The sequence below is a fragment of the Mauremys reevesii genome, linkage group 5 (assembly GCF_016161935.1).
Source record: "Mauremys reevesii isolate NIE-2019 linkage group 5, ASM1616193v1, whole genome shotgun sequence".
Classification (NCBI taxonomy): domain Eukaryota; kingdom Metazoa; phylum Chordata; order Testudines; family Geoemydidae; genus Mauremys; species Mauremys reevesii.
In genome coordinates this window covers 14264688-14282771 of record NC_052627.1, presented here as the reverse complement: position 1 = coordinate 14282771, position 18084 = coordinate 14264688, and the positions used below count along the sequence as shown (strand labels likewise).

General features: G+C 39.7%; 1 protein-coding gene across 5 annotated transcripts in view; it reads left to right on the top strand.

The window, feature by feature from the left end:
- Positions 1-16938, top strand: part of RUFY3 (RUN and FYVE domain containing 3) — a 78949-nt gene extending 62011 nt beyond the window's left edge. For 4 of the 5 annotated variants that reach the window (XM_039539540.1, XM_039539539.1, XM_039539542.1 and 1 more), the window contains 5 exons: positions 2324-2447; positions 4320-4399; positions 6603-6630; positions 8585-8659; positions 14144-16938. In XM_039539540.1, the coding sequence (XP_039395474.1) occupies positions 2324-2447; positions 4320-4399; positions 6603-6630; positions 8585-8659; positions 14144-14287 (451 nt within the window). In that variant the 3' untranslated portion in view covers positions 14288-16938. Of the gene's footprint in view, positions 1-2323; positions 2448-4319; positions 4400-6602; positions 6631-8584; positions 8660-14143 lie in introns of those variants that run through there. The other variant, XM_039539543.1, reaches the window with a different exon arrangement.
- The last annotated feature ends 1146 nt before the right edge of the window (positions 16939-18084 follow it).

Here is an 18084-nt window from a genome sequence, read left to right as displayed (position 1 = left end):
TTCTCCAGGCAGCTAAAAGTTCATAAAGAGAGGCTGTCAGTATGCAGTTCTGCTCTAATAATGTCATTTGTATTATAGAATATAAACCTTAGAGAGAGACTAGACAGCAAACAATGTGATTATTCATAATCAGGAATGCTAGCGCTATTATCTACAGTTTCCTCTTTTTCGCCAGTAAGTAAATCTACTATTTTAGGAGACTGAGACAATAAATATCTTTGGGCACCAACCTAATAACTAAACCTATATATATATATTTTTAAAATCTACAAACAGCCTTAGTTTTGGTGGGAACCAAAAAAAGACCTGAAAGTCCAGGACAAAAAACTCAGCATGAAAAACTAACATATTCCTCTTCCAGAGTTGTCAGTTTACTAACAGCAGGGAAATACAGACCCTTTTACCACGAAATAGAAGATGGCCTCTCATTTTGCATACACGATACGTTCTCTGTCCCATGACAAGGTCACTCTGAAGCATCGTTGAATAAAATATATTGTCTCGTACTGCCTTCTTTGACCTCTTTCCCTTTACTGAGGACCCTCACACTTCTTTTTGCCTTAAGGTGTCTGCTAAAGTGAAGTGATACAAAACACGTTTACAGTGAGGAGGAGGGTGTGATGACTGATGGGGCTTTTATTAACAAATATATGTAAGCTCCCATTTGTGCACACAAAGGACACAACTGTTCCCACAAACACATCATTTTATGTGTCCACGTTTGAAAAGTTTGCCAATAGTATAATTAGACTGCATCCAACAGGATGAAAATGCTAGTCCTTGTGTCTTTGCTGCTAGCAATATTATCAGATGCAAAAGGGCTTTAGGTCTTGTCTACACACACACGTTGCACTGATTTAACTAAATTGGTTTAGAAATTAATTCAGCTAAATCAGTGCAAGCACCTTGTGTGGACGCTCTTTTATCACTGTATTTATATTGATTTCTAAGTGAATTTAGTTAAGTTTAAATTCTGTTGGTAGACAAGGCCCTTGAGGTAGTTATATTGGTGGTAAACTGCTTCCTTGAACTGGATTGCCATATTAAGAAACTATTTTTACCTCTGATGAGTTTTCATACAATCTTACAGGTAAGACCGCTCTGACTTGTATGGTATTGAGTGAATTGGTGGGCACCGATCCATGTCTCAAGTGATTTTCACCCAGCTCTGTTCCCTGAGGTCCTGGGGGTGCTCTGGAAACTTTGGGCTGTTACTTTCATCGAGTTACATTAATGGAGTTATTACCTATCTGCACTGAGGTCTCCCTTGCAGTTATTCATAGAATCATAGAATATCAGGGTTGGAAGGGACCTAGGGAGGTCATCTAGTCCAACTCCCTGCTCAAAGCAGGACCAATCCCGAACTAAATCATCCCAGCCAGGGCTTTGTCAAACCTGACCTTAAAAACCTCTAAGGAAGGAGATTCCACCACCTCCCTAGGTAACCCATTCCAGTGCTTCACCACCCTACTAGTGAAAAAGTTTTTCCTAATATCCAACCTAAACCTCCCCCTCTGCAACTTGAGACCATCACTCCTTGGCCTGTCATCTGGTACCACTGAGAACAGTCTAGATCCATCCTCTTTGGAACCCCCTTTCAGGTGGTTGAAAGCAGCTATCAAATCCCCCTCATTCTTCTCTTCTGCAGACTAAACAATCCCAGTTCCCTCAGCCTCTCCTCATAAGTCATGTGCTCCAGCCCCCCAATCATTTTTGTTGCCCATTTTTGAGCTGATGTGCTCTTGCTTAACAGTCCCTAGACTCAAACACTTGGGACCTGCTGGCAGGGTACTCTCAGTGGAGAACCCTCTGCTTGAGAACTCAGTTGTTCCAACACAGCCTAATTTTAATCTTCAGCCACGGTGGAAAGCACCCTAGTGACAAAGGTTTTGTGTGAGAGGCAGGAAGAGAAGCCTCTTTAAGGATGTCCCTGGAAATTGAAGATGTTGCTTCTGATTTCATGCTATTTTGACTCTGGTAGTTTGTGTACTGTTGTTGGCAGTAGCATGTTAAAAATATGACTGTATATTTTAATTAAGGACCTGCAGACTTAGTGAACAGGTGCATATTTCATACCTCTAAACAAAATTAAGCTTGACTGGATTAGATCCGGAATTTAGATTCAGACTTTATGCATTGTGGGCTTGTTAAACATACGTTGGGATAATTCGTTCAGAGGTGTACAGTTTTGAAAATTCTGGTAATGGAGATTTCTTCTGTGCCCTCTTATGCTAAAAACATAAATCACCTTTTTAATAGCTGTGCATATTGGGTGCTGTAGAATCAGATCGCTTATCCACAATTTCCTTTTGTTATACTGTAGGGATCAACTTGAACAAGAATTGAAACGGGAAAGAGACAGATTGTCATCAATACACCAGGGTATCCGAGAAAACAAAATCACAGTAGCCCAAGGCAAGGGCTGCCAGAAGATGCAATTAAAAATGGTAGTGTCACTGTTCACATCTAAATATGGTTTAATTTTAGCTACTGTCTTACCTTGAGCTTCTTATTACTGCACATATGCATTGCTGCTATGCTGCAGTAGTAAAGGTATGAGGGTAGCAGTCAGGATAGGAAAAATTCATGTAAATTTTTATTTAATTCTCACACCATGAAATTGAAATGGTTCTCCTTTTTCAGCCGGAGATAGGTCTTCTTAAAAGCAACAAGTTTTAGTTGTAATATAAGAGTGTATCCCTCTCTCCCAGCTGTTTGACAGAATCTTGAAATTGATTTTGTTCATCAACACTATTTACTAAAGAAAAATGCAATATAAAAGATACTCTAATCAATACATCTCATTAAGAGTAAATCACCTTTAAAATAATTTCACATCATAAGCAGGAAGTTACCATGCTGACAGCCTGAGAGAGAGTAGAACTCAAGAAATGAAGCTGGCTTTTTAATGCATAAGAGAGCAGCATTTCAAAGTTGTAAGTTCTATTCTTGAAGAAAAAATTGGTTTTCATGTTAACTAAACTTGTCTTAAAACAACTTTGAAAATCTGATCTCTCCCTGCCTTGTTGTAAATCATTAGACTTGGCTGTCTCCTGGGAAGTGTCAGTAAAAGGGCAGCTCTTCCTGAGACACTAGCATAACTCTCAAGTATGAAGACAATGAAATAGTACAGGGTATTTCTGTACTCTGCATGTACACTGCAGCACCTGTTCTTTCAGGTGGCTAATCTTCACTGGGCTTCCCCAGGAGACTTTAGTAGTACTGCTCTCTCCCTTGAGGGCTTCTTAAGTTCTTCAGTAATTTTTTTTTAACCAGTAGCATTGATAACTTAAAAAAAATAAACAAACAAAAAGGTTAGCAATGCCTCTTAATAACTTAATTGTCATTAGCATTGTCTCTATAAACAGCTGTTACACTACAATAACAAAAGGTGTCAGAATGAAAAATTTATTGCAGCTGGCTCTTAAAACCAGCTGCTGTTTGATCTTTCCAAACCAAAGCAAGCTATTCAGCTGCAAGGCAAAATAATTCTTTTCTCTCATTGTACATGTTACAAAATCAAACCCTGAAGCAATGATTTTCTGATGTGCCCTTTTCTTCATGGGATTACCCTCCTCCATTTGTGTGTCATTGTGGAACACTCACTAGAATGGGACATGCAAGTCTTTGGAACAAATGGGTTTAATTTACAGAAGTATCTATTTATGTAACAGATCTCCTTTTATTGTGTCTCGTGGTCTATGGATGGTTTACTTTTATACGGGTATATCATTTTAACAGCAGTTTAATGCCCTGGCCAGGCTGTAGTTCAAATTTCTAGCAACTCTCATAGGCATGGATCGTGCTGAGACACGTTCCCACCGTCACTAATACAGATAGCAATTTATTTTCTTAGTCGTGTTGAAAAGTAATGCTATGTTTGGTTGGGGATTTCCCTTTGTCTCATTGATACTTTATAGATTTACTCTACAAATAATATTTACCCTCCCTGCTTCTGCTATACCAGTTGAGGTGGTTGGGTTATGCTTCCTCCTTCCCAGTTTAAAAAAAAAAAAAAAAGTTAGATTACCTCTCCAAAAATCTGAAGCCAGCTTGGACATTTCAGTTTTTTTTTGCCCATCAAGAGGAAGGCAAACGGCTAGTGTGATTAGATTGGTGCTCATGTACCACACTGGTCTGAGAGGTCAAAGGGTAGATTTTCAAAAGCACCCATGTGGTTTAGATACAGATCCCATTGAAAGTCAGTGGGACTTGTGTTCACTAAGTCATTTAAGCGGCCTTGGAAATCCCAGTCTAAATGTGTAGAGTGCAGTTAGTGAAATACTCAGACTTGTAAATATGTTTTTTTCTTTTGACAGGATGGAAAGCAGAAAATCCAGGAAGAAAATGCCAGATTGAGAGAACCTGGAAGAGGGGAAAATGCTGTTCTTCCAAACAAGTATGGACTGAAAGATATCCCCTTTCCCCTTTTTCTCACTTTCACTGTTCCTCCTCCTGTCTCTGTTCGCTGCAGTGTGAAAAGCAGGTCTGTTATGCTCTCGGCTAAAGGTATCAATTACTGTGTTGGTGAGAATTTAGTTTTGTTGTGGGCTTACCCTTTCCTTCACTTAAAAAGCAAAACAAAAAACCCAACTCTAAATAAAACAATATGCTAAAATCTTCTAAGTGAAATTTAAACTTTTCTGTTTGAAGTGAAGACACTTGTAATTTGAGACTTTAAAGTTCCCGCGTGGTAAGATCTGCTCTTCTCAATGACACAGTAACCTGGGAGAGAAACGGGGATTCACTTTTAAGTGTAGTAAGTGTGGGAAGTTGGCTTTTCAGGATTTTAGGAGAGGCTTTGGGGTTGGTGCAAACAGGAGGGACTTGAAGTTTCCTGTTTTAGAGGTTGTTTGGGGCTTCTTCAGTTGTTGTCTGCCTCATACAAGGAGGTCACAATATGGTTTATTTCTCAAACTGTTGGAGAAGACTCTAGCATTGTCTTTCGCACTGTGCTTTTTGTGGGGGGGCAGGGATTGTAAGGGTGTGTAACACACTCAGGGACTTCTCGAGTATTGCAGTTCTCCTGTCAAAGGTTTGCAACGGCCTTTGTGCCCATTGTTTGAGGTTCTCCACTGTGCCTATTTCACAGCACTGAATCAGGAAACAGATTCTATTGCCAGGCATCAGGTTTTTTGCTCTGGAACAGGGGAGGTGATGAAGAGATTTCTGTTCCTCTCCCAGCTACCTCTGAGCCACCTGATACGTAGCTGTAATTCTTTTTTCTTCATTTGGAGAATGTAATCACTTAGGCTGACTTTTAGGCCTTGGCAGGGTAGGAGCTCTGCATTTACAAATCTGAAATTGCAAGGACACGCCCCTTTGATATTAGTGCTTCAGGAAAAAGCCCTGTTCTTGTATTTGATTTTGGTATAGTATAATGTTGAGGACCAAGAACAAGATGTACTGGAGCCTAAAGATTGTGGGGGGCGGGGGAGATTGTTTTTTTTTGGGGGGGGGGGGTTCTATAGAGAAATGGCTTCTATAATAAAATAAAATACTTACAAAATACTAATGCAGAAATCCCATTCAGGTAAGAGTTTAGTTTTTAAAATGTGCTAAAGTGAATTGAACATCACAGCAGAAAATAAGCTATGTTTTGGCTGGGTTTTTGTTTATCTGGAAGATTATTTTTAAAAGAAAAAAAACAGGAGATGAGGTAAAGACTTGTGTTCAAATGGGTAGATGTTTTAAATTTGTATTTCTGTAGTCGGGAACCAGGTCTATAATCAGGATTTTGTTCAAAGCATAGTAACAGATACTTATGAACTCCTGTCTTCCCTGATTTTGCGGGAGGATTTATGGAGAGAATCTAAAAGGAAGAATATTGTAAGCTTTCATGTTAGTTGAAGTTGTGGGGATGTTGCACCTTTAACAAAGCCTTCTTTTCTCCAAAATGTTAATTAGTTCTTGAAGCAAAAGAGATATTACCAAAAGCCATTTTACACAGTCTAACTGAAAATCCCTTCCCCTCTCATTTCTGTTTTTGCTCTAGGCTCTTGTGATGCTATTTCACTGGTTCTCATCATAGTCTTTCCAGACAGACATGATCTACACTTCTAATGTAAAAATAATGCCGAGAAGAAAACATTTTGAGGGAGGGAGGGAAACTTTTTGGGTCTTCTTCATATGTCATAAAGGAGGGAAACAGCATGAGCCTAATTGTGTGTTTTTCTTATGCAGATCATCATTAATGTATATTAAATGCATGCTGGTGTGGTTAAAGGTTATATTAGCATGAGTTTGGGATGAGCACCTGACACTCAGGTTGTAAAGTTTGTTTAATTGATGACTTTGCTACTAATATATAAGGGATCATCCCACATTCATGCTGATAGGTTTTAACACCACAGTACGTAATCATGTATTCCCAAATACGTATGTGTTTATGAATGGTTTTACATTTTGCAAGCATATGGAGGTCAAAATAGGTGCTTTTTATAAACCTCAAGAAATAACAAAAATAGTGTGGTAGTGTGTTTTTGAAAAAAACAAACAAGAAATGACTTCAGTGAGAATGGATCTGAGACTCAAGCAATTTTCTTCTGGGAGATGTGGATAAAATGATATTACTAACTTACCGTTTTCTTTTTTTATTGTAGGATACAATCTGTCATAAAAGAAGAGCAGGTTAGTATTTCTTCTGCTTATGTTGAAACACTAAATTACAAATGTGGTGACAAGTCTTGTGGATTCACAATTTCTTCTTCAATCCATGCACCCTTAAGATCATAGAAGATTAGGGTTGGAAGAGACCTCAGGAGGTCATCTAGTCCAACCTCCTGCTCAAAGCAGGACCAACACCAACTAAATCATCCCAGCCAGGGCTTTGTAAAGATATTAAGTATCAAAGTTGAGTCTTTTTCTACCCTCATGTAAATAATGTGCCTGGTAAAGCACAGTTAGGATCAGAAAATTGAGTATGAAAATGACATTAAAGTTTCATATTCTGTCTGCATCAGTGACTTCAGGGTCAGTCAGGTCCCGTTTACAATTAGAAAGATGGTTTGGTTTGAAACACATCCGCACGCGCACCCAAACTCCCAGGCTTGCAGACTCGTTCTGGGCTCTGAATGCCAAGCTGTGTTCTTCCTGGCTCATGCATCATTGCCAGTGCTAAAGATCCTGCAATTGGAACTCAGTTGGCAGTGGTGTTTGTGCATTGATGCCCGAGGCTAGCTCACTCGTCCATGCAGTTTTCACTCTGTAGAGTTAATGTTTGTAAAAGTATTTTCTGCTGGGAAAGTAAAATATGATTTGTTAACACACTAGGAGCAGAAATATTGAATAAGATGGTGCCATTTTATAGTCACTTTTCTGATCATAAACATGCCTTAAAGCTAACAGAACAGTAGAATATGTCACTGCAAATACTTCAGCCCTGTAATGGTAGCCTTAGATCAGGAGTAGGCAACCTATGGCATGGGTGCCGAAGGCGGCACGCGAACTGATTTTCAGTGGCACTCACGCTGCCCAGGTCCTGGCCACCGGTCCGGGGGGCTCTGTATTTTAATTTAATTTTAAGTGAAGCTTCTTAAAATTTTTAAAACCTTATTTACTTTACATATAACAATAGTTTAGTTATATATTATAGACTTATTGAAAGAAGCCTCTAAAAACGTTAAAATGTATTACTGGCACGCAAAACCTTAAATTAGAGTGACTAAATGAAGACTCGGCACAGCACTTCTGAAAGGTTGCTGACCCCTGCCTTAGGCGTTAGGAATGAGGGATTTCTAAAAACGTTTGAATTGACAGGAAAGAAGTTAATTAAAAATGTGAAATAAATGCCACTGGGTAGCTCGGTTGTAGGATAAGAATCATTTATAGAGACCTAGTACAAGTGTGTTTGTCATATGCATACGGATAAGTAGAAAGCAAGAGAAAGTGAAGCAAAACAAATACTACTAGGATGTGTAACTGTCGACAGAATGGAGCTGGTAAGGATTTCAGTGTCGAGCCAGACCCCACAGCCCCGGCATTCTCAGAGTGCAGAGAAACAGTCAGCGCAAAGGTTGGGCAGGGAGGCTGCAGCCTGAGCACCTGCAAACTAGACTAGACAAAAGAATGGCTTCTTTACACTTTTCATGAATTTGTGTAAAGCGCCCAGACATCTTTGCAATGAGTGTGGTGCTGACTGAGTGTGTGTGTGTGTCCCGACCCATCCGCACAGGTGCCCTCCAGGTTAGGAGGACAGGATCAGTCTTCCCTAGGAGCCTTGTTGGTTTGCTGCATTTAGTCCCTCCAGGACTCGGTGCCCGAAGTATGAAGCCACTGGTCAGGGAGTCAGTTGCACTCTGTGAAGTGGATTCTGGATGTTGATTGGCCAGAGTTAAATACTACGTCCCAGAAGAGCGGTTTGTCTTGTGGTTTTCTGAATAGTTTGAGGTCCTGTTTGTGTATGTGCACAAATAAATGCTTCCTGCAAGTTGCCCACTTCCTGAGCAATCGGACTGTGCCTCACATTGAGTAGGAAAAGGGAAAGCCGCATTGTGAGGGCGGAGGGGAACAGACACTAGCAATAATACTGAAATGGAGGGTGTAGGAAAAGTAATGCTGAGCAATTGTTTTCTTAATGATTTAGGAACTGCCATCTGGACCTGCAAAAGCACAGATATGCCAGCTGTGCCAAGAGGAAGGCAGTCTCACCAAAACAAAGGTAACTGTAGTTAAGGGGAGGCTTGTGTGTCTTGGCCAGCCTGGTAGCACATGTGTGCCCTCTAAGTTTATTTTCTAAAAGCTGATAAATACAAGTAGATTTCCCTTTAATTACCTGGGTACCAGGAAATACATGTTTGTCCACCTTCCCATTAGGACAAAGCTGTTAAACAGAAAGGGCTTCAGGGTCCGGTGGACATAGTGTACTTAGATGTCCAGAAAGCCTTTGACAAGGTCCCTCACCAAAGGCTCTTACGTAAATTAAGCTGTCATGGGATAAAAGGGAAGGTCCCTTCATGGATTGAGAACTGGTTAAAGGACAGGGAACAAAGTATAGGAATTAATGGTAAATTCTCAGAATGGAGAGGGGTAACTAGTGGTGTTCCCCAAGGGTCAGTCCTCAGACCAATCCTATTCAATTTATTCATAAATGATCTGGAGAAAGGGGTAAACAGTGAGGTGGCAAAGTTTGCAGATGATACTAAACTGCTCAAGATAGTTAAGACCAAAGCAGATTGTGAAGAACTTCAAAAAGATCTCACAAAACTAAGTGATTGGGCAACAAAATGGCAAATGAAATTTAATGTGGATAAATGTAAAGGAATGCACATTGGAAAAAATAACCCCAACTATACATACAACATGATGGGGGCTAATTTAGCTACAACGAGTCAGGAAAAAGATCTTGGCGTCATCGTGGATAGTTCTCTGAAGATGTCCACGCAGTGTGCAGAGGCGGTCAAAAAAGCAAACAGGATGTTAGGAATCATTAAAAAGGGGATAGAGAATAAGACTGAGAATATATTATTGCCCTTATATAAATCCATGGTACGCCCACATCTCGAATACTGTGCACAGATGTGGTCTCCTCACCTCAAAAAAGATATTCTAGCACTAGAAAAGGTTCAGAAAAGGGCAACTAAAATGATTAGGGGTTTAGAGAGGGTCCCATACGAGGAAAGATTAAAGAGGCTAGGACTCTTCAGCTTGGAAAAGAGAAGACTAAAGGGGGACATGATAGAGGTATATAAAATCATGAGTGATGTTGAGAAAGTGGATAAGGAAAAGTTATTTACTTATTCCCATAATACAAGAACTAGGGGTCACCAAATGAAATTAATAGGCAGCAGGTTTAAAACAAATAAAAGGAAGTTCTTCTTCACGCAGCACACAGTCAACTTGTGGAACTCCTTACCTGAGGAGGTTGTGAAGGCTAGGACTATAACAATGTTTAAAAGGGGACTGGATAAACTCATGGTGGCTAAGTCCATAAATGGCTATTAGCCAGGATGGGTAAGAATGGTGTCCCTAGCCTCTGTTCGTCAGAGGATGGAGATGGATGGCAGGAGAGAGATCACTTGATCATTGCCTGTTAGGTTCACTCCCTCTGGGGCACCTGGCATTGGCCACTGTCGGTAGACAGATACTGGGCTAGATGGACCTTTGGTCTGACCCGGTACTGCCTTTCTTATGTTCTTATGTCCTCCATGCCACCCGCTGTTGACACTGGAAGATGATAAATGCTGGTATGCTTCCCTCCCCCCCAAGAACTGCCTTTAATTCACCCCCCAGCCACACCTGGGAGCACAATCCGCTCTCTCCCCATTTCTGCCAGAGAAAGTCAGTAGTGACCATGTGAACACGTGGTTTTCATTTCATTTTTCCACTTTCTTTCCTGCCACCTCCCTCTTTATTCTCCTTTATCTTCACTTTTTTCTCCCCTCTCTCTTTTCAACAGGTCACTCTCCTTCCCTGGCCCTTTCGCCTTTCCAGAATCACAGAAATGGTGCCATACAATGGGCCTCATCTCACAGAGAGAAAATGAAGCCCTAATTAAATTAACTTTCCTTTCTCAGTCCCCCAACATCCCTGCTGCTAGGGCTGCCGGGTCCCCTCTGTCATGTGGAGCCACTGAACTCTTCCCAATAGCATTGGGAGAGCTAGATAGGAAAACCCCTGTCTGTGAGGTGAGAAGGGAAAGCAGGACCCAGAGAGGACCCTGTTGTCCTACTTCCTCTGGCAAGCTGGTAACATCGCTGGGAGACCCACCTAATCCCTCCCGCATAATTGGCGTTTTTTCTGAGACTTGCTTGTGTTCAATAAAGATTTGTCCCATGTTATATAGAGCACTAGCTTATGGCTCTAAAAATTACCACTCTTAGAAGGCAGCTTGGGTCACATTTTCAGTATGGATACTTTCAGGGAGAACTTGAAAGGCTTTTTAGTGTATCTGCCAAGGCCTGAACTGAGGGGTTCTGTGTTTTTTCTCTGAACTATTGAGTGTCACTGACTGAAGGAACTGAGCAAGGAGCTGCTTTCTTGGCAGCGCTGGGTGTCAAGGACACCAGCCCTTATGGCGAGAGACACACAGATCCCTAAACTCCTGTGTTGGCAGGTAGGTAAAGCAGCGACTTAAAACATTTGGGTAAACCCTATCCTTCTTATTTTTGAGTACATGCTGCTAATAGTGGGGAGTCTCAAATATGATTTCTCTAGAAGCTTTTCAGCTTGCCTTTAGGAAGCACACTAGTTAAAAGGACTGCAAATTCCAGCACATCTTATACCAGCTTTTTATAAATCCCCAAATACGAGAGTAGTGTTTGGTTGTAGATATGTCAATATAACTTATGCACATACATCTATACATCCCCATATACATATATATTAGGGCTGTCAAACTATTAAAAAGATTAATCAGTTTTAATGGCACTGTTAATACTATAATACCAATTTACATTTATTATAAATATTTTTTGATTTTCTACATTTTCAAATCTGATTTCAATTACAACACAGAATACAAAGTATAGAGTGCTCACTTTACATTATTTTTTAATACAAGTATTTGCAATGTAAAAAAGATGAAACAAAAGAGAGCAATCTACAGGTCGAAGCATGAAGGGGTATACGGATGTTTAACATATATGGCATGTAAATACTTTGCAGCACTGACTACAACAGTGCCATGCGAACGCCTGTTCTCACTTTCAGGTGACATTGTAAACGAAGTGGGCAGCGTTATCCCCTGCAAATTGTAACCAAACTTGTTGGTCTAGGCGATTGGCTGAAGTAGAACTGAGTTGACGTGTAGGTTCTAAAGTTTTACATTGTTTTATTTTTAGTGTATTTTTTTGTACATAATTCTACATTTGTAAGTTCAGCTTTCACAATAAAGAGACTGCACTACGGTACTTGTATGAGGTGAATTGAAAGATACTATTTTTTTTACAGTGCAGATATTTGTAGTAAAAAATAAAGTGAGCACTGTACACTTTGTATTCTGTGTTGTAATTGAAATCAATATATTTGAAATAGGGCTGTCAAGCAATTAAAAAAGTTAACTGATTAATTGCACGATTAATCAATATAATACCATTTATTTAAATATTTTTTGATTTCTACATTTTCAAATGTATTGATTTCAATTACAACACAGAATACAAAGTGTACAGTGAGCACTGTACATTTATTTTTATTACAAATATTTGCACTGTAAAAAAACAAGTGTATTTCAATTCACCTAATACAAGTACCGTAGTGCAGTCTCTTTATCGCGAAAGTTGAACTTACAAATGTAGAATTATGTACAAAAAAAGTATTAAAAAGTAAAACAAAGTAAAACTTTAGAACTTACACGTCAACTCAGTTCTGCTTCAGCCAATCGCCTAGACCAACAAGTTTGGTAACAATTTGGAGGAGATAATGCTGCCCGCTTCGTTTACAATGTCACCTGAAAGTGAGAACAGGTGTTCACATGGCACTGTTGTAGCCAGTGTTGCAAGGTATTTACGTGCCAGATGCACTAAAGATTCATACGTCCCTTCATGCTTCAGCCACCATTCCAGAGGACGTGCGTCCATGCTGATGATGGGTTCTGCTCAATAACAATTCAAAGCAGAGCGGACTGACGCATGTTCATTTTCATCTTCTCGGCAGAAGGTTGATTTTCTTTTTTTATGGTTCAGGTTCTGTAGTTTCTGTATCGGAGTGTTGCTCTTTTAAGTTTTCTGAAAGCATGCGCCACACCTCGTCCCTCTCAGATTTTGGAAGGCACTTCAGATTCTTAAACCTTGGGTCCAGTGCTGTAGCTATCTTTAGAAATCTCACATTGGTACCTTCTTTGCGTTTTGTCAAATCTGCTGTGAAAGTGTTCTTGAAACGAACATGTGCTGGGTCATCATCTGAGACTGCTATGACATGAAATATATGGCAGAATGCAGGTAAAACAGAACAGGAAACATACAATTCTCCCCCAAGGAGTTCAGTCACAAATTTAATTAACGCGTTATTTTTTTAATGAGCATCATCAGCATGGAAGCATGTCCTCTGGAATGGTGGCCAAAGAATGAAGGGGCATACGAATATTTAGCATATCTGGCACGTAAATATCTTGCAGCACTGGCTACAATAGTGCCATGAGAATGCCTGTTCTCACTTTCAGTTGACACTGTAAACAAGAAGTGGACAGCATTAACTCCTGCAATTGGCTGAAGTAGAACTGAGTGGACTTGTAAGATCTAAAGTTTTACATTGTTTTATTTTTTAATGCAGTTTTTTTGTACATAATTCTACATTTGCAAGTTCAACTTTCACAATAAAGAGATCGCACTACAGTACTTGTATTAGGTAAATTGAAAAATACTATTTCTTTTGTCTTTTACAGTGCAAATATTTGTAATAAAATATAAAGTGAGCACTGTACACTTTGTATTGCGTGTTGTAATTGAAATCAATATATTTAAAAATGTAGAAAACATCCAAAAATATTTAACAAATTTCAATTGGTATTGTTTAACAATGCGATTAATCGCAATTACTGTTTTTAATCGTGATTTTTAGAGTTAATCACGTGAGTTAACTGGGATTGGCAGCCCTAATTTGAAACTGTAGAAGACATCTAAAAATCTAATAAATGTAAATTGGATGCTGTTGTTGTTTAACAGTGTGATTAAAACTGATTAATTTTTTAAATAGTGTTAATCGCGTGATTGACAGCCCTAATGTGCATGAAATTAAAATTACACGTGTAGTTCTGGTGGATAAGACTTTTTTTCTACTAGGGTTTCATATGTAGCTGTGTGTTCTGATTAACTAGCATTTAAGTACTGATTGCTTAAATTGACTCTTGCCAAGTCACATGTGGGTATAGTTTGCAAAATTTGCTCCAGCCTGTTCTTGGAGTTTTGATTTTTACTCTCTGGGTTTAGGAACTTTGCGGAAGTAACATTCTCATCCTTTGGGAAAGAACCTTTGTCCCTCAAAGGTTGGAGGAGAGGCCAACAGGGACTCTCTAGTGATGGGTGAGGGACAGAAGCTTCAGGTGCCCTTTCCAGGGACAAAGTACAGTCTTTTGGCCAACTGAATGTTAGTGAGAAAACCTAGTTATTTCACGTGGTGTTGTTGGGCCCCTTGTGATTGGCTGGCGCGGTCTCTCTCATCTCATTAACAGTAGTTTCCACTTTTCGTTCCTCTTTCCCTTTTTTAGAACATTTGCAAGAACTGTGGCGGAATCTTCTGTGAGGCCTGTTCAGCTAATGAACTGCCCCTTCCATCCAGCATAAACCCAGAGCGTGTTTGCAACACCTGTCACGAACAGCTGATACAGCAATATTCCACAAGCCCATTGTAGGACTCCGCATGTGGGACAGTGATGACCAATCAAGGCTTGGTCCAGCTATGAAATCTTGTAGCTTAGGTCTCGGCTCTGAAGCTCTTCGGGCGAGTTTCTAGAGAAGAATCTCTCTTCCCTCTGCTCTTGCAAGGTCAAAGAGCGGAAGTACGTTATGTTCACATTCTCTCTCTCAACTGTCAATTTAAAATGGTGGTCCGAGCCTTCCTTCAGGAGAACACCCCCACTTTCAGGCATGAGCTGCTGTGCGAGGAACCGTTCAGAATTTTGTGTCAGAGTAGCCTTAATGCATGTTCATTTTCATGTACCATGGCAACTACAAGAAGAGGTAAAAACGCATGTACAAAGGTTTACTTAAGTGCTTTGTTTGAAGGCAAAATGGAATGAACCAGATGATAACTGAAACAAAGAACGAGAAGGAATTTTTCACCCGCATGTGTGACTCTGCTTAAAACACCACTTTCCCTTTTCCCTTCTGTCCCTGGCAGTGCTAATGAACTGTGGTGCTCTAGTTCAAACAGAAAAATCCCACAAAAGAACTGGGAATTGAACATGTGTGTGGCACATCATTTCTCAGTTCAGTCCTCTCTTGGGCTCCAGTTTGGTTGTGTAGAGTAACAGGAAAGATTTAAAAGATTTGGGGTTTTTTTTTTGAGGTGTGTGTGAGAGATGAGAACTGAATAGCAGCCACTTCACTCACTCAGCACAGTAAGCTTGAGTGAAATACTCAGACATTAAATACAACTGGTTTTTTTTTTTTTTGTAAAAACAAACACCTTCGAACTTTATAGTGGAAGTTCTCGTGACATTCTAAAAACTATAAATCTGTTTTGTCTTGACCTGATAATTAGAGGATGGATCTTGATTCCAAAATATTTAAATTTAAATATATATATACTGGTCTTTATTTAAACAGAATATTTAGGGGCATGTTTGTACATTCTGTCCAGCATACTGTTCCTACTAATGTTGTGCACATTAATCAGCTGTTTAAGCAGCAAATGTGTTTTTTTATTAAAATAGTCATAAGACTGATCATTTTGTAGCCACAAGAAGTGATTACTGCTAGTAGGAGGCTCAAATGTGCTAATTTGAAATTCACTTTCAAATAGGTTTTACGGTTCATACAAAGATAATCTGACATATGACATTTTACTATCTAAGGCTTCTCTGCTACCCCAAAAGACACCACCTTCTTTCTGAAGTACACAGCCACTTGTACCTCTCTATGTAAGGGCTCCAGCCCGCCCCTGCCAAAAGTGCAAAATTACAAATGCTGGTATGCATCCCACTCCCAAGAGAGGGGCTTAGGTTATTTGGCCTACTTTGTATTGGAAACCTAACTGAACCACCAAGACCACAGAATGTATTGTAATCTTTAGAAAACTGACTTATGTATATTTATATGTATGTGGGGGTGTTGCATTAATTTTGTACAAATCTATAGGGAAACCTGGTTTATTTCTCTAAAGGTGATTATATGCAAATTAAATCTGTTAGAACTACATTGGAAGTGTGTAGATGAGTTCAGGCCACTTGATTGGGCCAGTGATGATCAGTATATAATCTAGTCTGACTCTCCCTCTGCTGACTGCAGGCAACTAGCAGGGCCTCTTTCACAGGAGCCAACATGAGGGAGTGAATGGGACTCAGGAAAGTAGGGGGAACAGAGAGGAAAACATTACAAGATCAGTTTGAAATGGTTTCTTCTTCTAATATTTCCCCCTTAAAATAGTAGTTATCTTCCTGCAATTGACTATAGCAACTTCTCAGGAGGAATTAAAAAAAAAAGTAGCTTTGTGTTTGGAATCTAAGTGGGAAATATGGTGCTTTCAACTTTCTAGGAAGACCGTTTAATTAGGGGCACCAGTGCAGAGTCAGGGACAGCACTTTGAGTGACTGGAAAAGATCCTTGACTAATGGATCTTTTATCTGTAGGTGAGGTTGGTGGCTTTTGCAGGGAGGATAAATATTCAATATGCATATACTGTACAAATCTACAGGATTTTACATCTGCTAGTCAAGTTGGTTTTGTTTTTTGCTAGTCAGAGTAGAAACTGAAATGTAAGCCATTCTAAGAGCATTTGGATATTATAGTACTTAATTTTACTGTGTAAATGCTGACATGTCCACATTCCCTTGTGAGTGTGATGAGAAGCTCTGAGATGGTAGCCGATTCCTTGGTTGCCTTTATACCTTCTTTTGATCTTCACAAAAAGGAAAATTGCTGCTATCCTTCTTAAATACTAATGCTACAATTCTAAAATCTCAATTTTTAAAAGCAGGATAAAGTCACTTAAAATCCACTGTGCTCAACAACTTCAGTTTACTTCAGCCATGAGGAGTTAGTAGTATATTTGTGTACATCTGAGATTCAGGAAGAGTTAAAATTAAATGTCAGAATTACAATGTGATTTCCAAGATGGCTCCTACATCGGTCCTCTGATGTTATCCTCAGTATTAAAGGCTTGTAAATGCAGTGCTGGCCCCATTACTGTACACAATGTTGAATACCACCTCTAAGGGAAATTCTGCAAGCATGTTTGCTCTGATATTGTTCGTAGGTGTAGCCCTGAAAGCTAAGTGGGAGGGGAAGGTATTTTCTGGCACTGCTGTTCCACACAAAATAAAACTGCTTAAAGAATACTTTCTCCATCCCTGTTGCTTCTCATTTCTGCTTGTGGATTGTTCTTATGCACTAGGTGGAGTTGTAACATTATAAATGCATTGCTAGCTGGAAGGTGGCACTTGCATTAAAAAACAGTTTGCTAGCACTGAACATTACCATTTACACAAGTGGCACCTTATTCATCAGTTTTGCTGGTTGTGTGCACTCACCTACTTAATTACCTGTTTTTACTGGCACTGCAGCAGTATGCAGCTCAGAGTGAGCTGGATTCTGTTTCTCCTGGGGGGTTAGCAGCTGTCAAACTCCCATGTTACTGAAGACAATGTGGATTACACACCTGTAAGTGTAAGGTTATTTTGACCTCTAATACTTATTACAGAAGGTAATCTGTGAAGGAACGCAGGGGGAGGTGGTAGAGCTTTGTCATGAAGGGAGCAGTTGAACCAGAAAACACTGAAATATAGAGGGCCCTCTTTCTCCCCTGCCCCCCAATAAATAAATAAAATCTCAAACACTTTGTTTAGGGACTGAGTGGTTATGGTGGTAATGTAATCATTTCTTTCCCAGCTGGAGCATTCTCATGTAGACCTGCCCTTTGTCAGAACCCAATATAGTACGCTTAAGCAGTTTGTCCATTTGGAAAAGTTGAGATACTATAAAGAGATATTAATGCTCTTATAAGTATTATCTACTGTAAATTCAGTAACAGAGCTTAACTAAGGGAAAAGTGGAGAAAGCCTTACTCAGAATATGGGAAGAGTACACAGAATGTGCCTCACATAGTATAAGAAAGAAGAGAAGTGAAATAAGCTTTTATTGTGATGGTGAAACTAAAGATTAAAATACCTTAAGCCTTTTCCAACTGTGTACTGAGTCTAGGTTCATGTAGCTATTCCATCATGCTATGCCTTTCAGTCTCCCAACAAAGTATGGGTGGGTGGGGAGAAGCAGTGCTATTATACAATATGCAGTTTAGAAACTACCCCATAAAAGCAAATATGAAACATCCTTGATTAAACGTTTGGGTAGGTACTTAAGTACTGTACAGAGAAGTTACCTTTCACCCCACAGACTGCATGTACACTGTAGAAGTTTAAGCTCAGACAATTTCAAAGTGTTTACTCCATCCTTAAGCACAATGAGATAAGAGGTGCCAGGTTTAGATGAC